At 50.7% G+C, this 22,651-nt stretch overlaps 1 protein-coding gene across 1 annotated transcript; it reads right to left on the bottom strand.

The window, feature by feature from the left end:
- Positions 1-203: 203 nt before the first annotated feature.
- Positions 204-21,282, bottom strand: Sec14l2 (SEC14 like lipid binding 2). Its single transcript, XM_031341368.1, has 12 exons — positions 21,079-21,282; positions 19,130-19,205; positions 14,456-14,499; positions 13,995-14,054; positions 13,589-13,777; positions 11,861-11,956; positions 11,689-11,749; positions 11,241-11,324; positions 7,174-7,280; positions 6,953-7,092; positions 6,667-6,836; positions 204-1,667 (listed from the first exon to the last, which is right to left on the bottom strand). The coding sequence occupies exons 1-12, from the start codon at positions 21,130-21,132 to the stop codon at positions 1,537-1,539; spliced, it is 1,212 nt and encodes a 403-aa protein (XP_031197228.1). The 5' UTR covers positions 21,133-21,282; the 3' UTR covers positions 204-1,536.
- Positions 21,283-22,651: the final 1,369 nt, after the last annotated feature.

The raw sequence follows: 22,651 nt of genomic DNA, 5'->3' as shown, positions 1-22,651 counted from the left end.
GTGTCTATCGCCAGAGGGAAGGATCAGAATGCCTTCCTCTCTCTCTCTCCCTCTCCCTCTCCCTCCCCCTCTCCTTCCCTCCCTCCCTCCCTCCCTCCTTCCCTTTCTCCCTCCCTCTCTCTCCCCCTCTCCTCATGTCGGGTGTGTGTGTGACTAGTGTAAGAGACCTCTAGGAAGCCGGCGATGGGCAATGAATTCTGCTCTTTGCTTTGAAAATTGATTACTTTATTCATTGGTTAATGTACCTAACTGCATTGTAAACCAAGGCCAGGATATGCTCCTGAGATATGTGACTAGATCCTGGGTGGCCTCAGCCCTCTCTGGTTGCTAAACCTGCACCTGCCCAGAGCTCCCTCCGCTTCGTGAACCTAGTCTGCAGGCTGGGCCAAGACCTCATTCCGAGGAAAGCGGGGACCCTGTAAGGGCCTGGGGCTTCCTTCCCGAATTCTGGGCAGCCTGTCACCTGGCTGGCAAGTTGTGTGAGGTCAAGAACTGCTATTGCAACGTCACCTGTGCCTGGCCCCCTTTGCTCAGATGCCTGCCTAGTCTATGGCCACCTTCCTGGGCAACCTCCTACCCTGGCTACCGGAGTCCCCAGGCAAGAGGAAGCCACTTGCTGCCATTACACGCCTCCACAGAGAAGGGGCTGCCAAGCCCTTGCTCATGTCAGGAGACCGGTTCTCAGGCACTGTGGGAGAGTGGACTGGGAAGTGCACTCAGGGCTGTCTCAGCCCTGCGTGTCATCTTTGTGTAGGGTTGCTCAAGTGGAGGTTTACTTAGTGAGAGGCCTGGGGCCCACCCACAGCCTCCTTGGCCCTTTGCTATCTACAATCCCTGAAATTAATTATCCTTGTGCTTGTGGAAGGTTTATTTCACTGGAGAACGGTGGCTAGGTACCAAAGTCCCACACAGCTTTGAGGCGCTGGCAACCATTAGTAAACAGGCAACCAGTGGAGCTCAGGAGCTAGTGAGGTTCTCAAGGGGAGAGAGAGGCCCTCTGTTAGCCTTCCAGTGCTGACTTAGGCCACTCCTGAGATTTGGGGGGTTGGGGAGGGCTGAGGAAGATGAGACATTCGAGGCTCATGACAAAACATTTCAAAGAGCTTCAGATACCCATCACATCTAGCAGCCTACTACCTTGCAACCATCATTACAATCATGGAGGTTTGTTCCATGTTCATTTAGGAGCAACTTTCTCCCCAGCAGCTGGCTTCCCTGAGTTTGACATCCCGATCCCTTCACTTCTTTCTAAGTTCTTTCCTGCCACCGTCCTGTGTACCCTGCCCCTCCCTGTCTCAGCTATCCCTGGGCAGGTGAAGTTGGCAAGGTCTACAGGGTAGACATCATTACAGCCGGTCTCTGATGGCGAGGACCCCTCTAGCTATTTATCCTCTTCTGATTCTGAACGGGAGCTCCGTCCAGTCTGAAGTCTTCCCTCCAACCCAGTTTCTTTGGGCTAATCGGTTGTAGGAAAATGACTATAAAGAAACTGACAGGAAGACATTGAGGGGACCAGGCCTGCTGCAGGGGGAGATGTTATTTGGAGGTGCCTGCCCCCTGCTGATTCATCTTCTCTTCCGCTGCTTTGTCTGGAAGCAGGACCTCCACAGTGAAGCTGACTTTCTTGGCATGGATGAAGCTGTAGGTGTTGTCAAACCGCAGGACATCTGAGGGAGCAGAAAAACCAAGCATTCAGGCAGTTCCCACCAAGAGGTGGAGGGTGGTGAGCAGGACTGGTTTGTACTGACTGAGCAAGGTGATGTGGTAGAAGACGGAGGTGAAAGTGGCATAATAGTCCTTGGTCTTCTGGAACTCAGTCTCGCTGAGTGTGTTGAGAAAGTGAAAAACCGTGTGAGGCAGAACAGGCCTAGTGAGGCAGGGACAGAGACTCACATCTGTGACAGCTTGGAAGGAAAAGGTCTCCAAGGCCAAAGTCACGGCCGCGTTACCCAGGCAGAGTGCTTGGGAGGGTACTGTCTATGTGTGAAAGCATGGGTTTGCAGTCTGTACGTGTGATCACATTCTTCCGCACCACAGCTCTGAAGTCAGCAACAGTCTGACTTTAGCTCAGCTCAGAGGGATTTAGGTGACACGGTGAGCGATGGCAAGGTTGGGCTTTCCCTCTGGTTTGCATCCCTGACCACAGTACTGCCTCATTTGGACCCTGGGTTACTCCAGCCCATCCTGCTTCCCTGCAGACTTTGTGAACCAGGTGCTTACCCTCTGGGAAGATTAATGGGACCAGGGGTACTCACTGCATGCCTGCCCGTAACAACAAAAGGATGGGATGTTCATTGAGGAAAGTTGCCCAAGGAGTTTGTGCTGTAATCCGTATAGTGGAACACTTTTCTGACATAAAAAGAAAGAGCTTGCCGGGCGGTGGTGGCGCAGCACACCTTTAATCCCAGCACTTGGGAAGCAGAGGCAGGTGGATTTCTGAGGCCAGCCTGGTCTACAGAGTGAGTTCCAGGACAGCCAGGGCTACACAGAGAAACCCTGTCTTGAAAAAAACCAAACCCCCCACACCCAAAAAAAAAGAGCTTTAGCTGGGTATGGTGGTACACCTGTAATCCCAACACAGGAAGGTCAGGATCAGAAGTTCAAGGCCAGCCTGGACTGTATACACTATTTGAGTCCAGACTGGCTATGTAGACAATGGGAAGGGTGTTGGGAGGAATGTCTAAGATACATGCAGAGGCTAAGATATGTGTAGAGCAATCTGTAGCATTTTTGTTAATTTATGTGTAAAAACAAAACTCTTTTTGGCTCTAGAGGCTCTGTGATACTAGCGCGGGAGCAGCACTGTCTTGAAGGAAAGGTTTCCTCACATCCTGTGGTGAATGTGCCTGTGCATGTACTTGCCAGGCTTGTTATGGAAATGTGTCTCTAAAGGGACAGACACCCTTTGGTAGGCTGGCAGGTGAGCAGGCCATTAGCTGTGCTTTCCTCTGGGAAGAGGGTGGACTCAGTTGGCAGGGACAGCTTCTAAGCCTTGGCCACTGAACAGGCTTGCTTTTACTCTCAGCCTGTTCCTTTGCAAGCTTGTTCCATTTCACTCAAATGCCCCTTCAAGACAGCTAAGCACAAGAACAAAAGCAGCAGGGCCTCCCTTCTGGGTCGCTCTCTGGCTTTCTCAGCGTCTTTCCCTTTTTTCACCCCTGGCTAAACTGCATGAGGACGACAGTCAGCACTGCTCCGACTGACTTCTATTTCCTCATCTCTACAAGAGGTCCTTCCTCTTGGTCCTGTTGACAGCCTTGGCCACCCAAGTTCATCATACTCTGATCTCCTTAGACCAGCCCTGAGATGCTTTGCTCAGCAAATATCTGCCCTCCAACACAAGGAAGGGCACAGAGGAAGGGGCAGCACTGCCACTCCAGCATCCCAATGTCTCAGTGTGACACTAGTCGTGTACTCACAGGCTCATGGAGGCCTTAGAGGCCTTCAGGTCTAGGGCTTCTCAACATGTTTTGGGTAATTATCCCCCCCCTTGAGCATCTTCAGGTTATCAGGGACAGTGTCCCAAAGGGAGTGTCCCAAAGGGAAAGACACTGTTCTTCACGTATGTAGTGGAAAATATATAAATTACAGGTCTGGGGCTGAAGGTTTGAGTTAGAGTACTTGCCTAGCATGTAGGGAGCTCTGGGTTGAATTCCTGCTACTTCATTATTATTATATCCACATTTGCTTCCTTTTTCCCCTTATATTCCAGATAGGGCACTGACTTTAAAGCTGTGTGTAGGTGCGTTACATTATCTGTGAGTTTCATTTCAGAATAGTGATGGGGACAGTAGGCACTATAAGAAGGAAATGTTGGGTCTTAGATTCAGAACCACTTCTCTGGGGAGTTCATGGACCCCAGAAGGAAGTCTGCTCTAGCCCACTTCTCTCATATGACGGTGAAGGGAAATGAAGTCCGTTCTTTAAAGGTACTTGGATCTGAATACTCTGGAAGAGTCGGTGGCAAAGTCAGACATTCTCAGCAAGCAGGTACTGGTGCCTAGCTGTCCTCTTCTCCCTGGTGCTGTCTGGCCCTCTACTATAGTGTTTGAAATCTTCCTAACCACACTGTATCCTCCAGATCAATGCCCAGACCTTTCTAAACTCTTTCCAGCACTAGTTGAGCATTCCACACAGTAGGCTCTCAGTGAGATGTAATGTTTAATATACCTGAACATGGGCCAGAAAAGCCCAGGAGGGTTGTGTTTGTACCATTTGAAGCTGACAATCCAGAGGTTTCTCTATGGGGTGACAATACTCCATTCTTCAGGGGTTATCTGGCCCTCAGAAGCATTGCCCTCCCACAGGTAAGCTTTACCTAATTCATGATCTCAACAATTCTGCCTCCAAATGACACCCGATCCTACCTCTCCTACCTCACTGCCTTCCCATCCGGGAAGGGGAAGTTTATGCTGTGGCCTGACTCTGCTCCTCCAAGAAATAAGCAGATCCCCAGGCAGGTAAGTGTTCTTATAAGGAACAGATCCAAGAAGGAATAAAATAAATTGAGGATTTGCAGTTCCATCCTGGTTGTATTGAAAAGCTGTTTATCCTTCAGATATGAGAGAGAAGCAACTGAGTTGGAGCCCTCCAGCCCCTCCATGGCCTTTGTGGAAGTACATCCTGGATCTGAGACTCTTGTCACATCAAGGATAAATGTCTTAATTGTTTCTTGGACAGTCTGTAGTTAGGAGCCTCTAGTATCCTCACTTAGTGTTTACACTAGTAACATAATGTAAAAGAGAGCATCTACTGTCTCTTGTCTATACCACAGCTTCTTCATCTCTTAAAGACTTATTTTAATATATGAGTATCTGTCCTGATGCACATTACAAGAGGGCATCAGATCCCATGACAGATGGTTGTGAGCCACCATGTGGGTGCTGGGAATTGAACTCAGGACCTCTGGAAGAGCTCTTATCCACTGAGTGGTCTCTCCAGCCTCTAGCTTCCTCATCTTTTAAAGTAAAGTCAACCTCAAATGTATAATGAGCTTTCTCCTTTGTGGATGACAAAGTCTAGCCTGTGCTAAGCCTTGTTCTTGGTGCAGCAGAGTGCATACATTCTCCTGAGACCTGGCTGCTCTCTAAAAAGAGTGATCCTGCTCCTGGGGAGCCAGATTGTGTACAGTGTACCTGAAGGGAGGGAGCACCAGACCTGCAGGCTACTGGATAAAAGGGTCTCTGCAGGGTGAGTGCAGATACCCCTGTGGTGCTGCCTCCACAATGGAGCCCAGGGCGTCTCCCATCTTCCCCCATCGTCTCCGGGGACACCCTGCTCTCCAGTTGCCCTAGTAATGATAACACTGATGGGCACAGGGGCTGAGTTGCATGCTCTATCTCTGACATCATGCCCATAGCCTTACAGATCTTATCACATGTGAGCTGGCATCTCTGTAAGTTGCAGCAATCAGAAAAAAGACTTAGGAAGGCTGAGTCATTTGCCCAAGTTTACACACATAGCCAGCAGGCAAGTCCAGCTCAGATCTGAGGGTAAAGCCCTAGCTTGTCACTTTTCTACCCTCCATCCCTTGGCTTTGTCGGAAAGGAAACTAGAAATTTGCCTGGCCGGTGTGTAGCTGGCATGCGTTTGTTCTTTCTATACTACTATACTAATACTATACTATCCATACTATCTATACTATACTAATACTATTTAGTACATTAGTATACCATACTATACTGTACTATACTATACAACACTGTAGAATATATTTACAGAAATAGAAGAAAAGAAAGCCCTCAATAAGTGTCCTAAGTTAGTGTAGGTTTCCCAGAGTTCCTTTCTGTATATAGCCTTTCCCCTCAACCTCGGTGAACATGTACCACACATGCAGCACTTCATGTTTACCTGCTTAATGTGAATTAACATCTTAGCTGTCAGTGTGCCCTCTTTAATGGCTCCTTGGTGTTTCGTTGTAATAGATGGACCTTCTTGGGGCCATGTGCTGCGCCTCTGGCTTTATCGGCTGCTAGGAACTTCTTGGTCTCTCTAGCCTTATGTATTTGTAAAGGTTTCTGTTGGACACATTCAGGACTATAACTGCTGGGTTGAAGGGATTTAAACCAATACCAAATGACCTTCTGTGAGGACTTCTGCCATGTGTAAGTTGCCTTCTCGTGTCCTGGACCTGCTTTTTGGTCAACCAGAGGTGAGCGATGCTCAGAGTTCAAGGCTGGCCTTTTTTGGCATGCTGTGCCCTGGGGAGATTCCCTCTACCCACACAGTCAGTTCTGCTTCTCCTGTTTCTAACTATCTGGCTGCTGTCTCGGACCTAGTCAGCCTTGGACAAAGCCTGTGTACCTCAGGCTGGCCTCAACTTGCAATCCTGTCTTAGCCTCCTAAGTGCTTCCATTGCAGGTGTGCACACCATGGCCAGCTCCCAAAAGTAGATGTTCTGAATCCCTGTCCTCGCCTGTTACAGTGATTCACCTCTACCTGGGAGTATCAAGGGAGAGCTCCAGCCAGCTGTTAGCTATCTGGACTCCCTTAAGCAAGTCACTACATCTCTCCAATTCTACTTTTCCTGATCTGTGCCAGGACAGGTGACCCCAGAGAGTGCCCCTTCCTGTTCTAACACCATGAGGTGATCAGTCCACTGAGAAGGGGTAAGTCATAAGCAGAAAGATAATGCACTTCAAGTGTCGCCAAGACCCAGATACTTACAGATGCCTGGCTCACTGCAGGTGAGGGTCCCATCCTCGGGGACCATGTGGGAATTGTATCTCTGGTTAGGCAGCACCTCCGTCATCTCCCCTGCCCGCTGCCGTTCCCCCATCTTGGTCTTCAGGAAAATACCAAAACCCACGTCTGATCCCTCCGACATAAACTGCCACCTGCAGAGGACATTCACCTGTGTGTGTATGTTTGTCCATGGCAACTGGGTTCTTCCACCCTAGCCTATCCACTGGCATATATAAAAGCTCAGGTCCCTAGAAGCACCCAGTCCTACCTGAGGACACAACCAGGGAACAGAATCTCATACTCCACTTGGTGGGAGGAGCCTCGGGAGATCTGCACACTGTGTTCATACTGCTGCTTCACCTGGTCTCGCACGTAATACTGCTTGGGGATGTCACCCCCATAGTTGATCTAGAAGCAGAGCAAAGAGTGAGCTGGGGTGCACATCTGAGCTAAGATTCTCCCCATTGACATCCAGCTGGTGGCCCATACCTTAGATTTACACTTGGGGTTTCCATCAGGGTCGGTCATGGTGCCTCCGTACTCCACAGGCAACTGGTCAGGGCTGATATGTTTGAGTAAAACCTCCTTCCAGTTTGCTGCCAGGAGAGAGAAGGACAGTAAGGTATCACTAGGCAAGACTTCAAACCTCATGGTCAGCCCTGAAAAGGCAGAAAGGGTGGGCCCTACCCTAAAAGGGAACATTATACGCTGGGCATGGGGCACAGTTGCAGGCAGGAAAACCATTAGTTTGAGGCTAGCCTTGGCTCCATAGTAAGGCAGTGTCTCAGGGGGAAAGGGAGCACTTTATGAGCATGTGATATATGCTCATGGAGTTAGGAAGAGCCACTACCCAGAAAACAATCCTGCCTGGTCCAGGATTCAGAAACCGGGAGCTGCTGTCATCATGGCGACTGACCAGCTCAACAACCTCAGGAACCTGCTTCATTCTGAGCTGCCTGCTGTGCAGGATTGGGACGGCAGCAGGATGAATTGAGGATATGTGAGAGGGCTTTGTAAATTAGTCTATTACCTTTCCTAGGAAAGGATACAAACATTAAAATAAAAGCCAAACATGGGCAACTGTATTCTGTGCAGAGGAGCATGCGGCAGGACCAGCAGTCTTGAATCCACAGGTTCTCATCCGGTGATGCTGATCTCACATATTTTCCCATACTTCACTAGCTGAGCCATGACTTACTGAGTGAGTACCTCACTGTAGAGTGACCCCTTAAATGGGCTTATTTGTCTCAACCCCGCCCACTTCACTTGTGTTCTTGTTTTGGGCTGATTGACAGCTTTTTGTTGTTTTTCCAACTAAATCCTCTCCTGACTGGAGCAATTATTAACTCTTGAGTTAACTCTCAGTGCTGAGAACCATTTTCCCAAGAAATACCAGCCTGGCACAAAACCTTAATGCCACAAACCACTCTAATTATATAGCCTATCAGCTGACTCTAAGTCAGCAGCTCTAGGCCGGGGATGAGCCTAGTGTCCTCTGCACAGATGACTGGGACCCTGACCGTGTTGTGTTGGCCCACCTTCAGTTATCTGTGACCTTAGGGTGATTTCATTGGCACTGCTAAACTCCAGTGACCACCCTGAAGTAACTTTTATCTTTCCTCCGTTGGGAATCTCGTTTCTTCCCAATGTGCCCAAGGCACATTTGGTTGAAAGAATTTTAAGTGTGGGTAGGAGAACAGACTGAACCTCCTACATAGCTCTGCTGCCAGGGAACCAAACAGCCTCACGCACTTAGTGGGTGGTAGCAGCAGTAAAACCAGAAACCATAAAAATCTATTGCTCTGGCTTTTTCTCTTCTCCCAGCTGAGCAGGGGAACTGGTTTAAGGGAGAGGCCTTCCCATCTCTAGGAAATATCAGGCACAGACAAAGCTGGGACTTTGGTGCTGAAGTCCTAATGTCCTTTTGTTTGCAACAGGGTCTCTGGAACCAAGGCTGGCCTTGAATTCACTATGTAGTTTCAACCTGCTTCTGCCTCCCTAGTCCTCGGATATCATAAATGCATTTCTGTTGTTTTTTTTTTTTTTTTAAATCTATTGTTGCCAGGCGGTGGTGGTGTACTCCTTTAATCCCAGCACTTGGGAGGCAGAGGCAGGTGGATTTCTGAGTTCGAGGCCAGCCTGGTCTACAGAGTGAGTTCCAGGACAGCCAGGGCTACACAGAGAAACCAAAAACCAAAAACAAACAAACAAAAAATTACTATTGCTGTCGTATGTGTGTGCTGGGGATGGTGCGTGTGTGGAAGCAAAGGGCAACCTTTGGGAGTTGTTCATCTCCTTCCACTGTGGGATCTGGCAGCAAGCTCAGGTCATGAGCCTTGGGTCACAAGCATGTGTTTACCTGTGGAGCCAACCCAGCCCATACTGTTTTGAGACAGGGTCCCACTATGAAACCTGGGTTGGCCTTGAACTTAGAACACAGCCCAGACAGACCTGGAACTGGAATTCCCCAGCCTCCAAAGTGCTGGGATTACAGACATTCATCACCTTCCCAGGACCTGAGTTGCCGCTCTGACTTGACCTTAGCCTAAAGGTCAAGAAGCGAGCCACAGCAGCCACTTGCAGTATGTCGTTTAAAGGCAGCCTTGCAGATGCACCTCTACGACTACTGCCAGCTCAGCTCCAGAGCCTGTCTCAGTCCTTCATAGCCCATCAGTCCACTCCCTGTTGCCACGGGGCTTGGTTCCTGTGTGTCTTCCTGGCTGGTTTTGGGGGTCACACATTTTCCCCACTTCTCTGCACATCCAATCCCTGCTTCTCTGCCAGCGACACTAGTGACTTCCCACTCTCCACAGTGGGCTCCACTTACTCTGCCTGCACCTGAACTTGGATACTTCCTGAAGATCACTTCAGGAATCCTCAGTATAGGCCAGCCTCAGTGTGCCCACGCTCGCTCTTCCTGAGGGTTGTTTGTTCCGGCTGAATATTACTATCCATTTATTCTGTAAAGCCCATTGAATTCTGATGTTTTGCTTCCTGGGTAAGTTGTAAGTCCAGCCAGTCTTTCCTCCCTTTCCCTAAGGCTGCTGCCTCAGTTTACGCCATCTCTTGCGTGGGCAACAGCATGGCATGCATACCGGCATCTGGCTTTCATGGTCTTGTTGGTAAATACAAGCCAGTTGAAAATCTGACCGTGGTACTCTCTGCCAAGCACTTCTCTGGTTCTCGGAGCCTAAAGAGTCATGCTCTAGCCTCTCAACATGGTGTCCTGGTATCCATGTGGCCTGGCTCCGGCTCCCTCTCCAGCCTCACACCTCTTGCTGCACCCTGCCTCGTAATCTTTACTCAGTGTTCCTCTTTCTGCTTTGTTTCATATGGCCAGCTCGCTCACATTGCTGTATTAGCTTGGGCGGACATGGCTCTCATCTCAACTCCAGAGGGATGGGTGTTGTGCCCAAGTGTGACTCTATACTGTGGTTTCCTCTTTCTTCCATGTATCACATCATGCTGATAAGCAAGTTTGTACCTCTCTTTCCTGAGAGCTAGCCAAGGGACTCTGTTTTAATAATCCTGGCGGCCTGACACCTCATCCTGGATCTGGCACAGGAAAGGTATTTGTTCCAAAATTATCTCCATGGCACCCTCTTGATGTACTTTCTAGTGCCTTCTGGTTTGTTCCATAGCATTTTCTCTGCAGGCCTCTCTCCCCTAACTTAAGCCCCTTAAGGATAGGCATTGGAATTCCATTCCTCTCTGAGAGCATGATGAGGTGAGCCCAGGGCTTGCTTCTAGAGTATGTGAGAAAAAGTGTCCTTATGAAAACAGGAAGGTGGAGAGCCGGGTTAGCATGCAGACATGGCCAAGTCCAAGAACCATACCACACACAACCAGTCCTTCAAATGGTACAGAAATGGCAGCAAGAAACCCGGGTCACAACGATACGAATATCTTAAGGAGGTTGACCCCAAGTTTCTGAGGAACATGTGCTTTGCCAAGAAGCACAAGAAAAGCCTGAAAAAGATGCAGGCCAACAGTGCAAAGGCAGTGAGTGCATGTGCAGAGGCCATCGAGCCCTGTTGAAGCCTCAGGCCATCAAGCCCAAGATGCCAAAGGGGCCCAGCGGCAAACTCAGCCTTCTGGTGTTCATCACACACCCCACGCTTGGGAAGCAGATTTGAAGCTACATGGCCAAGGGACATAGGCTCTGCCTACCAAAGCCCAAGGTTTAAACCAAGGCAGAGGCCACAGCTCCAGCTAAGGCCCAGGCTGCAGCTCCAGCCCAGGCTCCCAAAGGTGCCCAGTCCCCTATGAAGGCCCAGTAGAAAAGGCTCCTGCCAGTGTTCAGACAGATGGACTGCTGTGACACACGTACCCACACACTATTTGCAGATGACCAGTGTCCTGTGCTGTTTTTACAAATAAGCGAGGCAATTAAAAGAAACAAACAACAACCAAACCCAGGAAGGCACAGACTGTCTCCACTTGCCCAGTGTCCCAACTACTACTGAAGCACAGGACAGCCCCCAGAGGCTGTGGCCATACCTCTAAACCCAGACCCAACTTGGTTCACACACCTCTGTAGAGTTTGGGATACTTACCTCCAAGAACCATGATCTTCTTCCGAGTGTCCTCACTTAGGAAGGGCTTGATGAGGTTATAGGCCACAGGAAACAGCTTGGGGGCTGGAAGAGAGACAAGACCATGTGAAGCAGAGAGCAAGGTTAACTCAGTCTCTGACTGCGTCATCTACCACCCACCTCTGCCCATGGGGCATCTAAGCGTGAGGCTCAGCCAGGCATATTTGAGGTCTGGCTCCCAATCTGTACAAGGGTTGTGACCAACTAGCCTCCTCATATGGCAGCACCAGCCTGAATCTTACTGAAGGCTCAAACGCTCTTGGAACTGTAAAGCACCTGTACAGGCTAAGGCCTATGTCAGGCTTCTTGGGCCCATCCTTTAGCTCACTGTTCGCTCAGTCTGCCCCCCAAGTAATGGTTTCAGTCTCTCCTTCCCATTTGACTTCATCACCAGAACTTCACAACTTACCTTTAACAACAAACAGACGCTTCAGTGTTTCGGGATAATTTTCTTCAAACATGGTGAGAAACTAGGGGACAGAATTGGTCAGGCCTGCAGGCCACAGCGCCTTCCCCCTGCCCTCCCCGTCTGAGTAAGCCTAGCTGAGCAGCCCCTCCTGCCCCTACACCCTTCCTCTCACCTCTCCATAGGCCTCCACTGCAGGTTTCCAGAGGTGCTTGAGGCCGAGTCCCTCACAGTCATAAATCATGGTGATGGTCTCTATCTTCTTCCCTAGCTACAGGGAACGGACAGACAGAGGAAGCCATCATTCCACCCTGCTGGAGAACTAACCCAGGGCCAGTGCTGAGTGCTCAGGTACGCACAGAGCAAGCCGTGCGTGGGAGCTGGGCCCAGAGGTTCTCACACACAGGTATCACCGAGGGAGAAATACCAACCTAGACATCTAGGGAATGACTGGGTGGATCAAGATCATGTGTGAGATCCCCTCTGTCCTTCAGGTTCTCCTGAGGGCCTCTGTCTTCCTGTCAATTACTGGGCTCCCTGGGTAGCACTCATGCAGCCCCTGGGCCTCTCACAGGCATAGATGCTCCATCCTGCCTAAGCTCTAAGGAAGCATCAAGTTGAACCCCTTTTGTGTGCCCCAGCCTCTCAGGGCTCTTTCTGAGCATCTGCAAATAATAGTGCTGAGAGGCACCCATACTTTAATATATCTGCAACTGCTGGGTGGGAGCAGGGGGTGGGGTGGGGAGGAAGGTGAGGGACACCCCGTCTTGGTCCTCAGTGCTTCCTTTCCTTTTTAAAAAATTACATTTATATCTCTGTGTGTATGTGTGTGTGTGTGTGTGTGTGTGTGTCCATGCTACAGTGTGCAGCCCAGAAGACAATGTGAGGAAGCTGGCTCTCCTCTTCCACCAAGGTTCTCAGGCTTGCTGGCAAGTCTGTTTACTCACTAAACCATCTCTTCAGTTTCTGTCTTAGCAAGGGAACTGTCACCTGATCTCTTGAAACTACACTTGGAGGAGCAGGGGTTCTGGGTTCATCTGCGCCAGTAGGACCCCAATCCCCATACTTGCCCAAGGGTAGCTTTGTCCAAAAGTAGATCTCACTGGTCCTCACAGAAACAAAAGAAGTTCTCCAACAATGTAGTGAGATGGTTTTCTTTGTCTTTCTGGGTTTCTTTGTTGCACTGAGAATTACACCTAGGCCCCAGCCTGTGTGAGGCCAGCTGCCTGTCACTGAGCAACATCTCCAGCTGTAATAATTTATAGTTTTGGCTTTTCTTTTGCCTGTGTCTAGGGTCTCACTATATAGTCCAGGCTAGCTTCAAAATCAAGACCCTCTTGCCTCAGGCTCATGGATGGTGGGATTGCAGGCATGTTCCACTCAACTTGCTGCCAATGCAAGGTGGCTTTTGCTCTAGTGGATGGGGAAGCCCTGGGTGTGCTGTGAGCACTGTACCAACTGAGCTCCAGCCCTCACTCTAGTGAGGTTTTATTAAGCCAAGCACCTTCAGGGTAAAGAACTGCCTTTTATTCCCAGATCTTCCGTGTACACCATTCCTATACATTGTGGGAATTCATCATGGCAATAACCGATGGGTATCTTAAGTTTTTCTTAGCAAAAGCATGACAGTATGGAGGTGCAGTTCAGTGGTGGAGTAGAACACTTGCCTAATGTGCACAAGGCCCTGGGTTCAGTCTCCAGGCAAAGGAATCGAGGGAGAGAGTCAGCGAGAGAGAGAGAAGAAAGGTGGATTGGTGACATTATGTTCATCTAAAACCTTGAGATTTCAGGTCTATGAAGCGCAAACCCTGAGGCTGTGCCTCCACCTGTGTGTGACGGCCTGCCTCTCCTTGAATGCCTCTACCATGATCCAGTCACTCTCAGTGGCAGCCAGGCCACCTACCTTTGTGGTCTGCTGGACACATTCCTGCAGAAGCAGCTCACAGTCTCTCATCTTGGTCCTGAGCAGGTCCTGCTTGGAGGCGGAGAACAGCAGACCCTTGGCATCCAGAGGGCCGATGATGTCATACCAGACAGGGCAGCCTTCCAGGTCGTAGCCACACCTGCCGCCTGACAGATACTGTTGGATCACCTGGGCCAGAGATATAGTAAAAACACCTGGTGGGCAGGCTCAAAACATCCACACCTTTCCCAGGTTCATAAGTCTCTCCCTCCACCTTTCTCCCTTGGGTGTCAAAAGATACCTATTTTGCAACTATAAGGACTCCTTTGGCATTGTCAGCCTGTCATCTGAAGCTCCCAACCCAGAAGACCATGATATGGAAGGAAGTGGGATCATTTGCCCTCACCTCTGGTGGCTGCCAGCTGATGATTTTGTCAATGTCCTTTTGCTTCCGGAATTCTACATGCTGCAAATACACAGATTTAGGAAGTACAGGGGGGAAGAATTAGGAAGCATGAGGTCTGTGGTGGGGGTGGGGTCTTGAATAGGAAGGACTAGGTCCGCACAAGTTGACCACCAGACCACAGGTGACCCCTAGAAGGACCTGAACAGGAGTAGAAAAGGAGGCCCCAGTTTCTTCAGATATCACAGCAAGAATATCATTGTTGGCTGGTCCAGAAGTAGGAAAGCCTGATATTTCCAGGGAAGGAAATTCATTTTGTCCCTCAGGGATAAAGCAACAATCATTGGCTAATAGCTGGGTCCCATAAACCAAAATCTATGATGGAGTGGGTAATGGGTAAGCAGGAGAAGTGCAGGCAAGATGTGAGTTGGATGGGAGGAACCGTGGTAGCAGTAGATGCTCACCTTCCGGAGCATGGCCTCCGACTTCTGCAGGTCAAAGCTTCGAGCTGTAACAAAAGCACGGTCAGGGCATCAGACTGATGTCTTAAGGACCCATTCCCAGGCTGGGACCAAGTCCCCTTGTGGGTTCCCCCAGCCAACTGTCAGCTTAGGCTCAGAGCCTTCACCGAGGGCTTGTAAAAGATCACAGCCCTAAGTCTGTAGGACAGACCGGTCAAGGTCAAGGCATTTGGGAGTGCGGTCAGAGTATCCAGGCAGATAATCAGGTAAAAGGTCTTATCTCAGAGAAAGTGAACCCTGGATCCTTTTATCAACTGGCCATACCCCACAGGACAAAATTTATCTCTGTCACAGTATAACATCAAGCTCTGAGAAATTGATCCACAGTTCAAAGATGAACACAGCTGCCCCAGAATCTGGGGCCAGAGTTGGCTGAACATCCTGGAAAGGTAAAGGAGTCAATATGCCTCCAGCTAATCCTGACAGTTCTCTAATAGGCCCACATATTCCTTATAGGACTATAACGGGTTCTTGAGACAGTTCACCTGGGCCCACTCCAACAAGTTGTCCTCAAATCTGAACCCAAGATTTCACTACTCCTGAGGCCACCCCGATAACCAGAGTTGCCATGTATACCAGTGAGTTGTATGCTGCCCTCTACTCCAGAGACGGGGTTGTCTCTCCCATCATGCAACAGCCCTCCCAAAACACGCATTCTGAGCTGGCCCCCAGGGCCTTCCCTCCCACGGTGCTGCCTGTCTTTGGAGCCTTCTTTTCTTATGCTTGGCTTCATGACCATCCTAATGGCTTCCCTTTTGGATGTTTTCCACCCTGGTGAATCTCACGAGCTGAGCCCAGGTGTTGTTTGCCCCTTCTCTGATGAACCCTCAGAATTCTCTTGGCAGCAGTCATGCCTTTTATTCAAGTGGAGCTTCGAGTCAACTGAAACCCCAAATCCTTCACACCTGTGCTCTGGCTAAGCCTCCACCCTCTCTATAGAGAGTCAGGGCCTTCCACAAGTCTCCCATCTCTTCACCACAGTCCCCTTCATTCCATCCATTTGAAGAACTTCTGAGACTCTAAGCCATTTGGCCTCTGATCTATGAACTGTCTCTCCTGGCTGCACATCCTCCGTGGATTTAATTGGCATCTAGATCTGCTGATAGCCCTGGAACCCAGGCACACAGGCTGCCCTTTGGGCTGTCAACAAGCCCTTCGCCATTGCTCTCTGGGAGCGGGGGAGCATACTCCCTGACTCTGCATTCTTGAAGTCCTGTCCTCTATCTGAGTCAGGATGGTATGTCTAAAGGTCTGACCAAACCTGGGTGCGGTGCCTTGGTAGGCTGAGACAGCTGGGTCTCAAGTTTGAAGTCAGCCAGGACTACATAGAAAGTTCAGGCTTACTCATGCTACATATTAAAACACTACCTTAGAAAGAAAGAGAGGAGAGAAAGAGAGAGAGAGAAAGAAGAGAGAGAGAGAGAGAAAGCAAGAAAGAGAGAGAGAAAGGAAGGAAGAAAGAGAGAGAGAGAGAGAGAGAGAGAGAGAGAGAGAGAGAGAGAGGAGAGAGAGAGAGAAGGAAAGGAGGGAGGGAGGGCGAGGGAGAGAGAGACGGTAAAGGCCAGCAGGATGGTTCAAAGGAGAGAGCAGCCCACTGTGCACTCCCAGCAACCTGACAACTTGAGTTTTCTCCCCAGAATTCCTGTAACGGAAGATAACTACACAGAGTTATCCACCCCGTTCCACATGTGCACCATGGCGTGCACTCCACCCCCCCCACACACACACTGTCCTTCCCCCTTGCTTCCTCCATATATACTACACATCTTAAAATACTTTTTAAAAACAAGAGAAAACAAGAAAGGGTTGGCCAGGCCACTGCCACGATGAAGAGAAAACAAGGAGTTGGCCAGGCCACTGGCACCATTCATGCCAGGTCCTTTCTGGCAGATCTGAGCAGGCAGCCACTCTGGCAAGCTGGGCTTAGGCATTTCCTCACTACCACCCTTCCTGTGCCTCAAGCAGCCAGGGAGGCTTTTGGACAAGAGTAATGTGGGCCTGTATCTCATCTCCTCCACCTTGTTTTATCTCGGACAAGATACTGTGTATGCCTGACCATACATACCACTTAAGAAGCTACAACTGCACGTCCTTTTGTAACAGAGGAGACCATGAAAATGAGTTTCTCACAGAAAGGACACCCCTCTAGAGAGAAGAGCCCTTATCTTCCTAGAAAACAGGAATCCTCTAGCAGTGAACAGTACTCGTCCTTCTCTGGGGGAACTTCTTCAGTTGACAATTATCTGCCAAGAGTCCAATATTCGGGGTCTTCTCCACTGTTTCTTTTGAGTCCGGTCTTTCTAGGCCCCTTCCACCCTGCTCACAAGCACCTGAAAGCCTAGCTTGGGGCACTGGACAATAGCCTGGCCCAGGAGCAGCCAGGTTTGCCCATCCCATGGCCCTGTAAGCTGCAGACTGAGCTATGCTATGCTCTCTCCCAGGGCTCCTACTGCCTCTGTTCTGTCTTGCTCACTGATCTTCCTTGCTGGGGTGGGTATCCAGATCTCACTTCCAGCCAGAGAGGCAGTGGAAACTAAACGGAACCCCAAGCTCATACCACATTCCACTGCAAAGGTCTCCTTTAGAATCAAAGAGGTGTGTGTGTGGTGGGGAGGGGAGAATAAAAAGAGGTTTTTTTTTTTTTTTTTAAAGGCAACAAAAGCCCCAATTCAAATTCAGAATAGGATCTGAGTAAGGCAGAGCTGCTGCCCAGAAAATATGAGACACGGATGCACTACAGAGGGGAAACATCCTCCGCTCTGTGAAGCAGACTTTGAAACCAGAGGTGTGACTTGGACATAGAAGCGCTTGTCTGGCATGCATCAGACCCTAGGTTCGATCCTCAGCAGCTCAAAAATGATTACTAGGCAGTGCCTGCTTTCAGGAGTAAGCAGCTCACCTCGAAGGGAAAGGGTGCTGGCCCCGATTGCGCTCACCATTGTCTTTGTGCCCTCAAGGAAGTCCCCCGCCCTGACTGAGACTAAGTTTTCTCCTCCGGAAAATGGGAATGACCATCCTACAAGGGTATGGCTAGTACCAGTCATAGGCCCTGACTAAACTATCAGGCCTTATACAAATGGTTCATGCCATCCTAGGATTATGATAGCAAATGTTTAGTGTCTAGGAAACCAGCTGCTAAGACCTCACACTGGCCAGAGCTGCAGAGCTGTTCAATGACTGACTCTCTCTCCCTCCTCCCCTCCCTCCTCCCACCCTTCTCTGCCTCCTAGCAGCAGCTCCGTGGTCAGATCATCTTGGAGCTGGCCCTTTAAGGAGGCTACTATCTTCCCACTCTCTCCGCCCACCTTCTTCTAGCCTTTCCCTTTCAGCAAATGCTAGGCCAAAATTTCCTCCAGCATAGACTGACTTCATTGCCACCCCCACACCGCCCCTCCACCCTCTCTATGTGGACTGGGAAAGGGGCCAGATCATATAGGTGGTGGGTAAGGGTGGACAGATGACACTTCCAGAGGCCCATGAGCATCGGTCTCCTGGTTGCACCTGTCCTGGGGTGTTGCTAGCAGGCCTTCAAGAATATGCCAACTTTGTTAAGTTTCTAGAAATAAGAGTTACATCTTTTTGTCTATTGTGAGTCTTCTGGGGCCCAGAGACGTGTGGATGTGCCACAGAGCTGGTCTTGTCCTCTCACATTTTTTTAATTGTAATTTTTTTTTTTTTTGGTTTTTCAAGACAGGGTTTCTCTGGGTATCCCTGGCTGTCCTGGAACTCACTCTGTAGACCAGGCTGGCCTCGAACTCAGAAATCTGCCTGCCTCTGCCTCCCAAGTGCTGGGATTAAAAGCGTGTGCCATCACTGCCCAGCTGTACTCTCACGTTTATGACAGATTTCTACCTAAAAACTGGAGCTCTGCTTGTCAAACTCAGGAGAATTTCCTCATTTTTATGTCTGGCAATAAAGTTTCTATAAAGAAAAATGAAAGTGTGTCAGAAGAGCCCGGAAGGTGGTACCCGCCTTGAATAACAGTTAAGGAGAGGGAAGAGGACCCAAGGTGTAGGAGTGGGGGCTGAGTCTGATCCTGACCCTAGCAGCATGTCCCCACCATTCCATAGGCAGTCCTTGTCTTGCAAAAAGGCTGGGCTCCCTGTCTAATCCACCTCTCAGAGGAGGAGCCTAGAGATCTGCGACCTTGGCCCAGGTGTCACAGCCAAGCTGGCACAAGGCTAGAACTAGAACTCAAGACCCTGGTCTGTGGAGCGGGGAGAGGTGCCTTCCTGAGTCCCCATATACAGTCCCCTTCATTCAAACTGACAGGATCAGGACCCCTGGTTCTAATCTCAGCTCTACCTACAACTTTCCACAGAGTAGGGCCTTTCTGGGCCTTAACTTTCCGTATGTCTGCAGAGCAGACTTACAGAGTAAATGAAAAGGATGCTGACAGTCCAGACCCAGAGGCTCGCATCTTCTTCCCACCTGCAGCTCACCCGGCAAGTCCCTTCACCTGTCAGAGCTTCCACGTCTGTATCCCGCAGAAGGGCCGGGGCTTGGGGGTGGGGAGTGGGATGGCCAGCTGTATTTTTGTTTCAGTTTGCCAGGGATTTCAGAGAACACCCTTCTATTGTCCAGAACACACCCCTGTCCCAGCCCCTCTTCCCTCACCTCGGAGCCATCGAAGGAGAAAGTAGTCATCTGGATTGGGCAAAGTGGGCAGCACATCCTGGACATTCTCTCGAAACTATAGGGAGAGACAGTTGGATGAGTGGTAGATCCCCAGTCTCCCTCTACCCAGAGTGCCCCTCCATCAGGGGCCTTTGCCAGAGCCCTTCTCTACAACAATGGTAGACACTGGCTGAGTAGTCATAGGCTGAGTTGTAAGGGGAGCCGGGTAGGAGAGGAGGGCACAGAAAAGGAGGAGGACACTGCTCTGCCTCACTTAGGAGCATAGCTCCATGCTAATCTGGTGGGCAAGTGGGTGTGTTCCCAGCCAGCAGTGACAGACAGCAGGCACTCTGGTCATGCCACCATGAATGTATACCATGCTGTCTGTATACCAAGCGCCTGTCACATACACAGCACCGGTCTTGGCACCATGTCTTACATCTCACCCAGAGCCCCTAGAGGTGTCACTGTCCCCATTTTACAGATGGAGAGATGAAGGACAAAGGGGCTCAGCAACACTTCCAACATCTGGATACAGATGTGAGTCCCGATCCCAGGCTCTTTCCTCTGCAGTCTTCCTGCCGGCTTGGTAATGGAATGGGAAGCAGAGGGGAAGAAGCCGGTAGTCTCAAATGACTTCGTTAAAAAAAAAAAAAAAGGTAGTGGAGCTAGTTTGAAAGACTACAAAAGCAGCAGAGGGGGATGGGGGGTAGACAACCAAGATGGAGCAGACAGCTCCTGCAGGTGGTCACAAAAGGGAAAAGTCCAAGTGAGGTGGACAGTAACCCAGGACAGCCACCCCTATCTCCGATCTCTCACTGCCCAGTGGTAAACAGGCAGCCTGCTACCCTCCCCAGTCTCCTACCCCAGCAGAGACCTTTATCTGGTTACTGACCTGTAAGGCACCTCCAGAGGGGACCAATGAGGACTGGCCACCTCTGCCCTTTGCCTTAGGTCAGCTAGGTCTAGTCAGACCCTCCCATCCCCCAAAAGCAGCTCCCAGAGTTAGGGCAATGGTCATCTAAACGACAAGCTGGAGGCCTCCCTTCACCAAGGACCTCACCCAGCCCCTGGCTTAATCCCCATCAAACCTATGTCCAACTGACTTAGTCTGCATGCCAGCAACACACTTGCGTGAGAAAAAAGTCACACACATGAGCCACATCTGCTGCCACACTCTGGAATAAATAAGAAACTGCACAGCTGGGAACCCTGGGGCTGGACCCCATCAATTCTGACCCCGTGCGACTGAGGAGATAAAGTCTTTTGGCCAGAAGGGCCAGCTCCTGAACTTGAATGGAGTAGATAAGTCCCTAAGACTAGGTGCCAAGGCAAAGCCTGGTCATGTCCTTTCCTTTTGAGTGGCATCACTAAGTCCCTTGCCAGGCAAGGGTCTGGGATGCCAGAGTGAGAAGAGCTCTTCTCTCCCGGGCATCTTAGACTTCACACACAAGAGGTGCCCAACATTCAACTCCTCTAATTTCATCGAGGAGCACACAGGACAGGGCTTGGCCCAAGGTCGCACAGTGACTTGGTGTCTCGTAAGAGCTATGGGGAGTTTGCCAAGGAGTTGTCTGGGACCCTTCCATATGCTACTGCCCCGCACGAGGAAAACCTCCAGGAAATAGGAGGAAACCTGGGGCCCTGCCCCTGTCCCACGGCCCTGCTACCAGTCCCTGCCAGCCCGGAGGATGAATGTTGCCTTTGTGCCCTCAGCTGCCTCCCAGGGCTTCCAAGCAACCACTTCTTCCCAAAGGGGACACCTCCGGGGCTGCTCGTGCTGGAGATCGCGATGACCAAACTTCCCGAGGTCCTCACCCTGAAGGAGAAGTGGTCCGCTGAGCACTAGCCAAGCGGGGGCGACTAAGTCGCCCGCCCGCTGGGACCGTCTCTCGCAGCCGCCTTTCAGCCAGGAGCGAGGGCCACAGACAGGCCAAGAGCAGGCTCACCTTGGCCAGTGCCTCCTCCTGTTTGGGGCTCAGGTCACCGACTCTGCCGCTCATCGTGGCTCAGCCTCGGGGCGCGGCGCCTGCGGCAGCTGATGAAGCTCCGACTCGTTTGCCGCTGCAGCCGCTGGAGTAAAGTCCCAGTCTTTGGCCGAGGCCCCGGGGCTGGCAGCCAAGACCCGCCTCTTAAAGGAACCCGAGGGGCGGGGCGAGACGCGCAGAGGCCTTGGATTGGAGCCAGGACGCTTGCTCATACACCTGAGGAGCTACTTGGGTCTGGATCCTCATCCTAATCAAGAGGAGGCTGGAAAGCTCTAGAAGTCTTCTACGGTGAGACTCTACAAGGCTGGACCAGGCTGCTGTCATCGCTTTCCTTATCCCAAAACGTGGACAGCTTCCTGGTGCCCGCTGAGAAGGGATGCCCCTTAAGCATCTTTCTGCCTGTAGGAACTGTGGTGTTCACTCTGCCATCCGCTTATGGTCACTACTACCAACCAGTTCAGCTTGGGGGTGAGAATTGACCCCCAGGGTTGTCGATGTTAACTCAGTTGGTGGCAGACGGCTTGCCTAACATGCACAACCTTGAATCGGATGCCCAGCACTGCATGGTCATGGTGGCACATTACTGCACATATCCGTGATCCCAGCGTTGGAGAATCGGAAGTTCAGATCACCCTTAGCTATTTATTGGGTTTGAGGCAAGCCCGGAATACAAACAAATAAACCAAACGGAGTGGACAGCCTTTTTCCTCTACCTGCAGAACAGGCATAGTGAAGACGGTGCCATGTAGCTGAGGGGAAAGGGAGACCAGCCTCCCCACCTAAGACCCAGATCTTCCCTGCTCTCGGGAGCCACGCCCGAAGCTCTCCATCTGGGCTGGCATGCTCTGCTTCCTCTGTGGAAGTGAGGAGGCTCAGATCTGAGGGCCCGTGTTCCACGGGAGGCTACAGGGGGCCCTTTTCCTCACTGTACTGTTGCTCCTTCACTAACTGGGGGTGCTTAAGGGTAGAAGGCTAACAGAAGTTAACATACACAATGCCCAGGCTTGACTTCTTGTGGCTACCTCCTAGCCGGCCCTGCAAAGTCGTCCATTAATGGCTGCCTAGCCAGATTCTTAGCCGTAGGCTAGACAGAGAGGAAACCACAGTGGAAGCCAGGGCCCATAGCAGCCCTGCTGTGGCTTATCTGCTTCCTAGTTCTGGCCAAGGGCCTGTGGACTCCCCACTAGTTACAAGTGTGACTAGTGGGTGGACTCTGGCAGCTGTAGCCTAGCGGCTACAGCGTCTTGTCCAGCCTATGCCATCAGACTGCCTCCCCACACCCCAGTTACTGCTTCTGGCTCACACAATAGAGTTCATAGCCTTCTGAGAACTGCTAGAGCCCCTGCCACTTTGATCTTACTTCCATGGTAACGCCTGGTCATAGGGCCAGAGCCACTTTTTCTTCCTACTGTATGCCATGCGGGAGGCATTGTTCTGGAACCCAGGAATATTCAGCCACCACCTTTTGGTCCCAAACATACGGAAGAGAACACAAAAGCAAGGTGGAACACAAAAGCCAGGAAGAGGAATCAAA

Source organism: Mastomys coucha, unplaced genomic scaffold (genome assembly GCF_008632895.1).
Source record: "Mastomys coucha isolate ucsf_1 unplaced genomic scaffold, UCSF_Mcou_1 pScaffold22, whole genome shotgun sequence".
In the NCBI taxonomy this organism is placed as follows: Eukaryota; Metazoa; Chordata; class Mammalia; order Rodentia; family Muridae; genus Mastomys; species Mastomys coucha.
The sequence above is the reverse complement of the archived record's forward strand: the minus strand, read 5'-3'. Positions and strand labels throughout refer to the sequence as shown.

Excerpts from the sequence above, each read along its gene's own strand:
- Sec14l2 (XM_031341368.1), bottom strand. The coding sequence starts at position 21,132 with ATGAGCGGCAGAGTCGGTGACCTGAGCCCCAAACAGGAGGAGGCACTG. Across the intron at positions 19,206-21,078 it reads AGGAGGAGGCACTGGCCAAG|TTTCGAGAGAATGTCCAGGA; the intron begins GTGAGCCTGCTC and ends CTCTCCCTATAG. Across the intron at positions 7,093-7,173 it reads ACCCCAAGTGTAAATCTAAG|ATCAACTATGGGGGTGACAT; the intron begins GTATGGGCCACC and ends CTCTGCTTCTAG.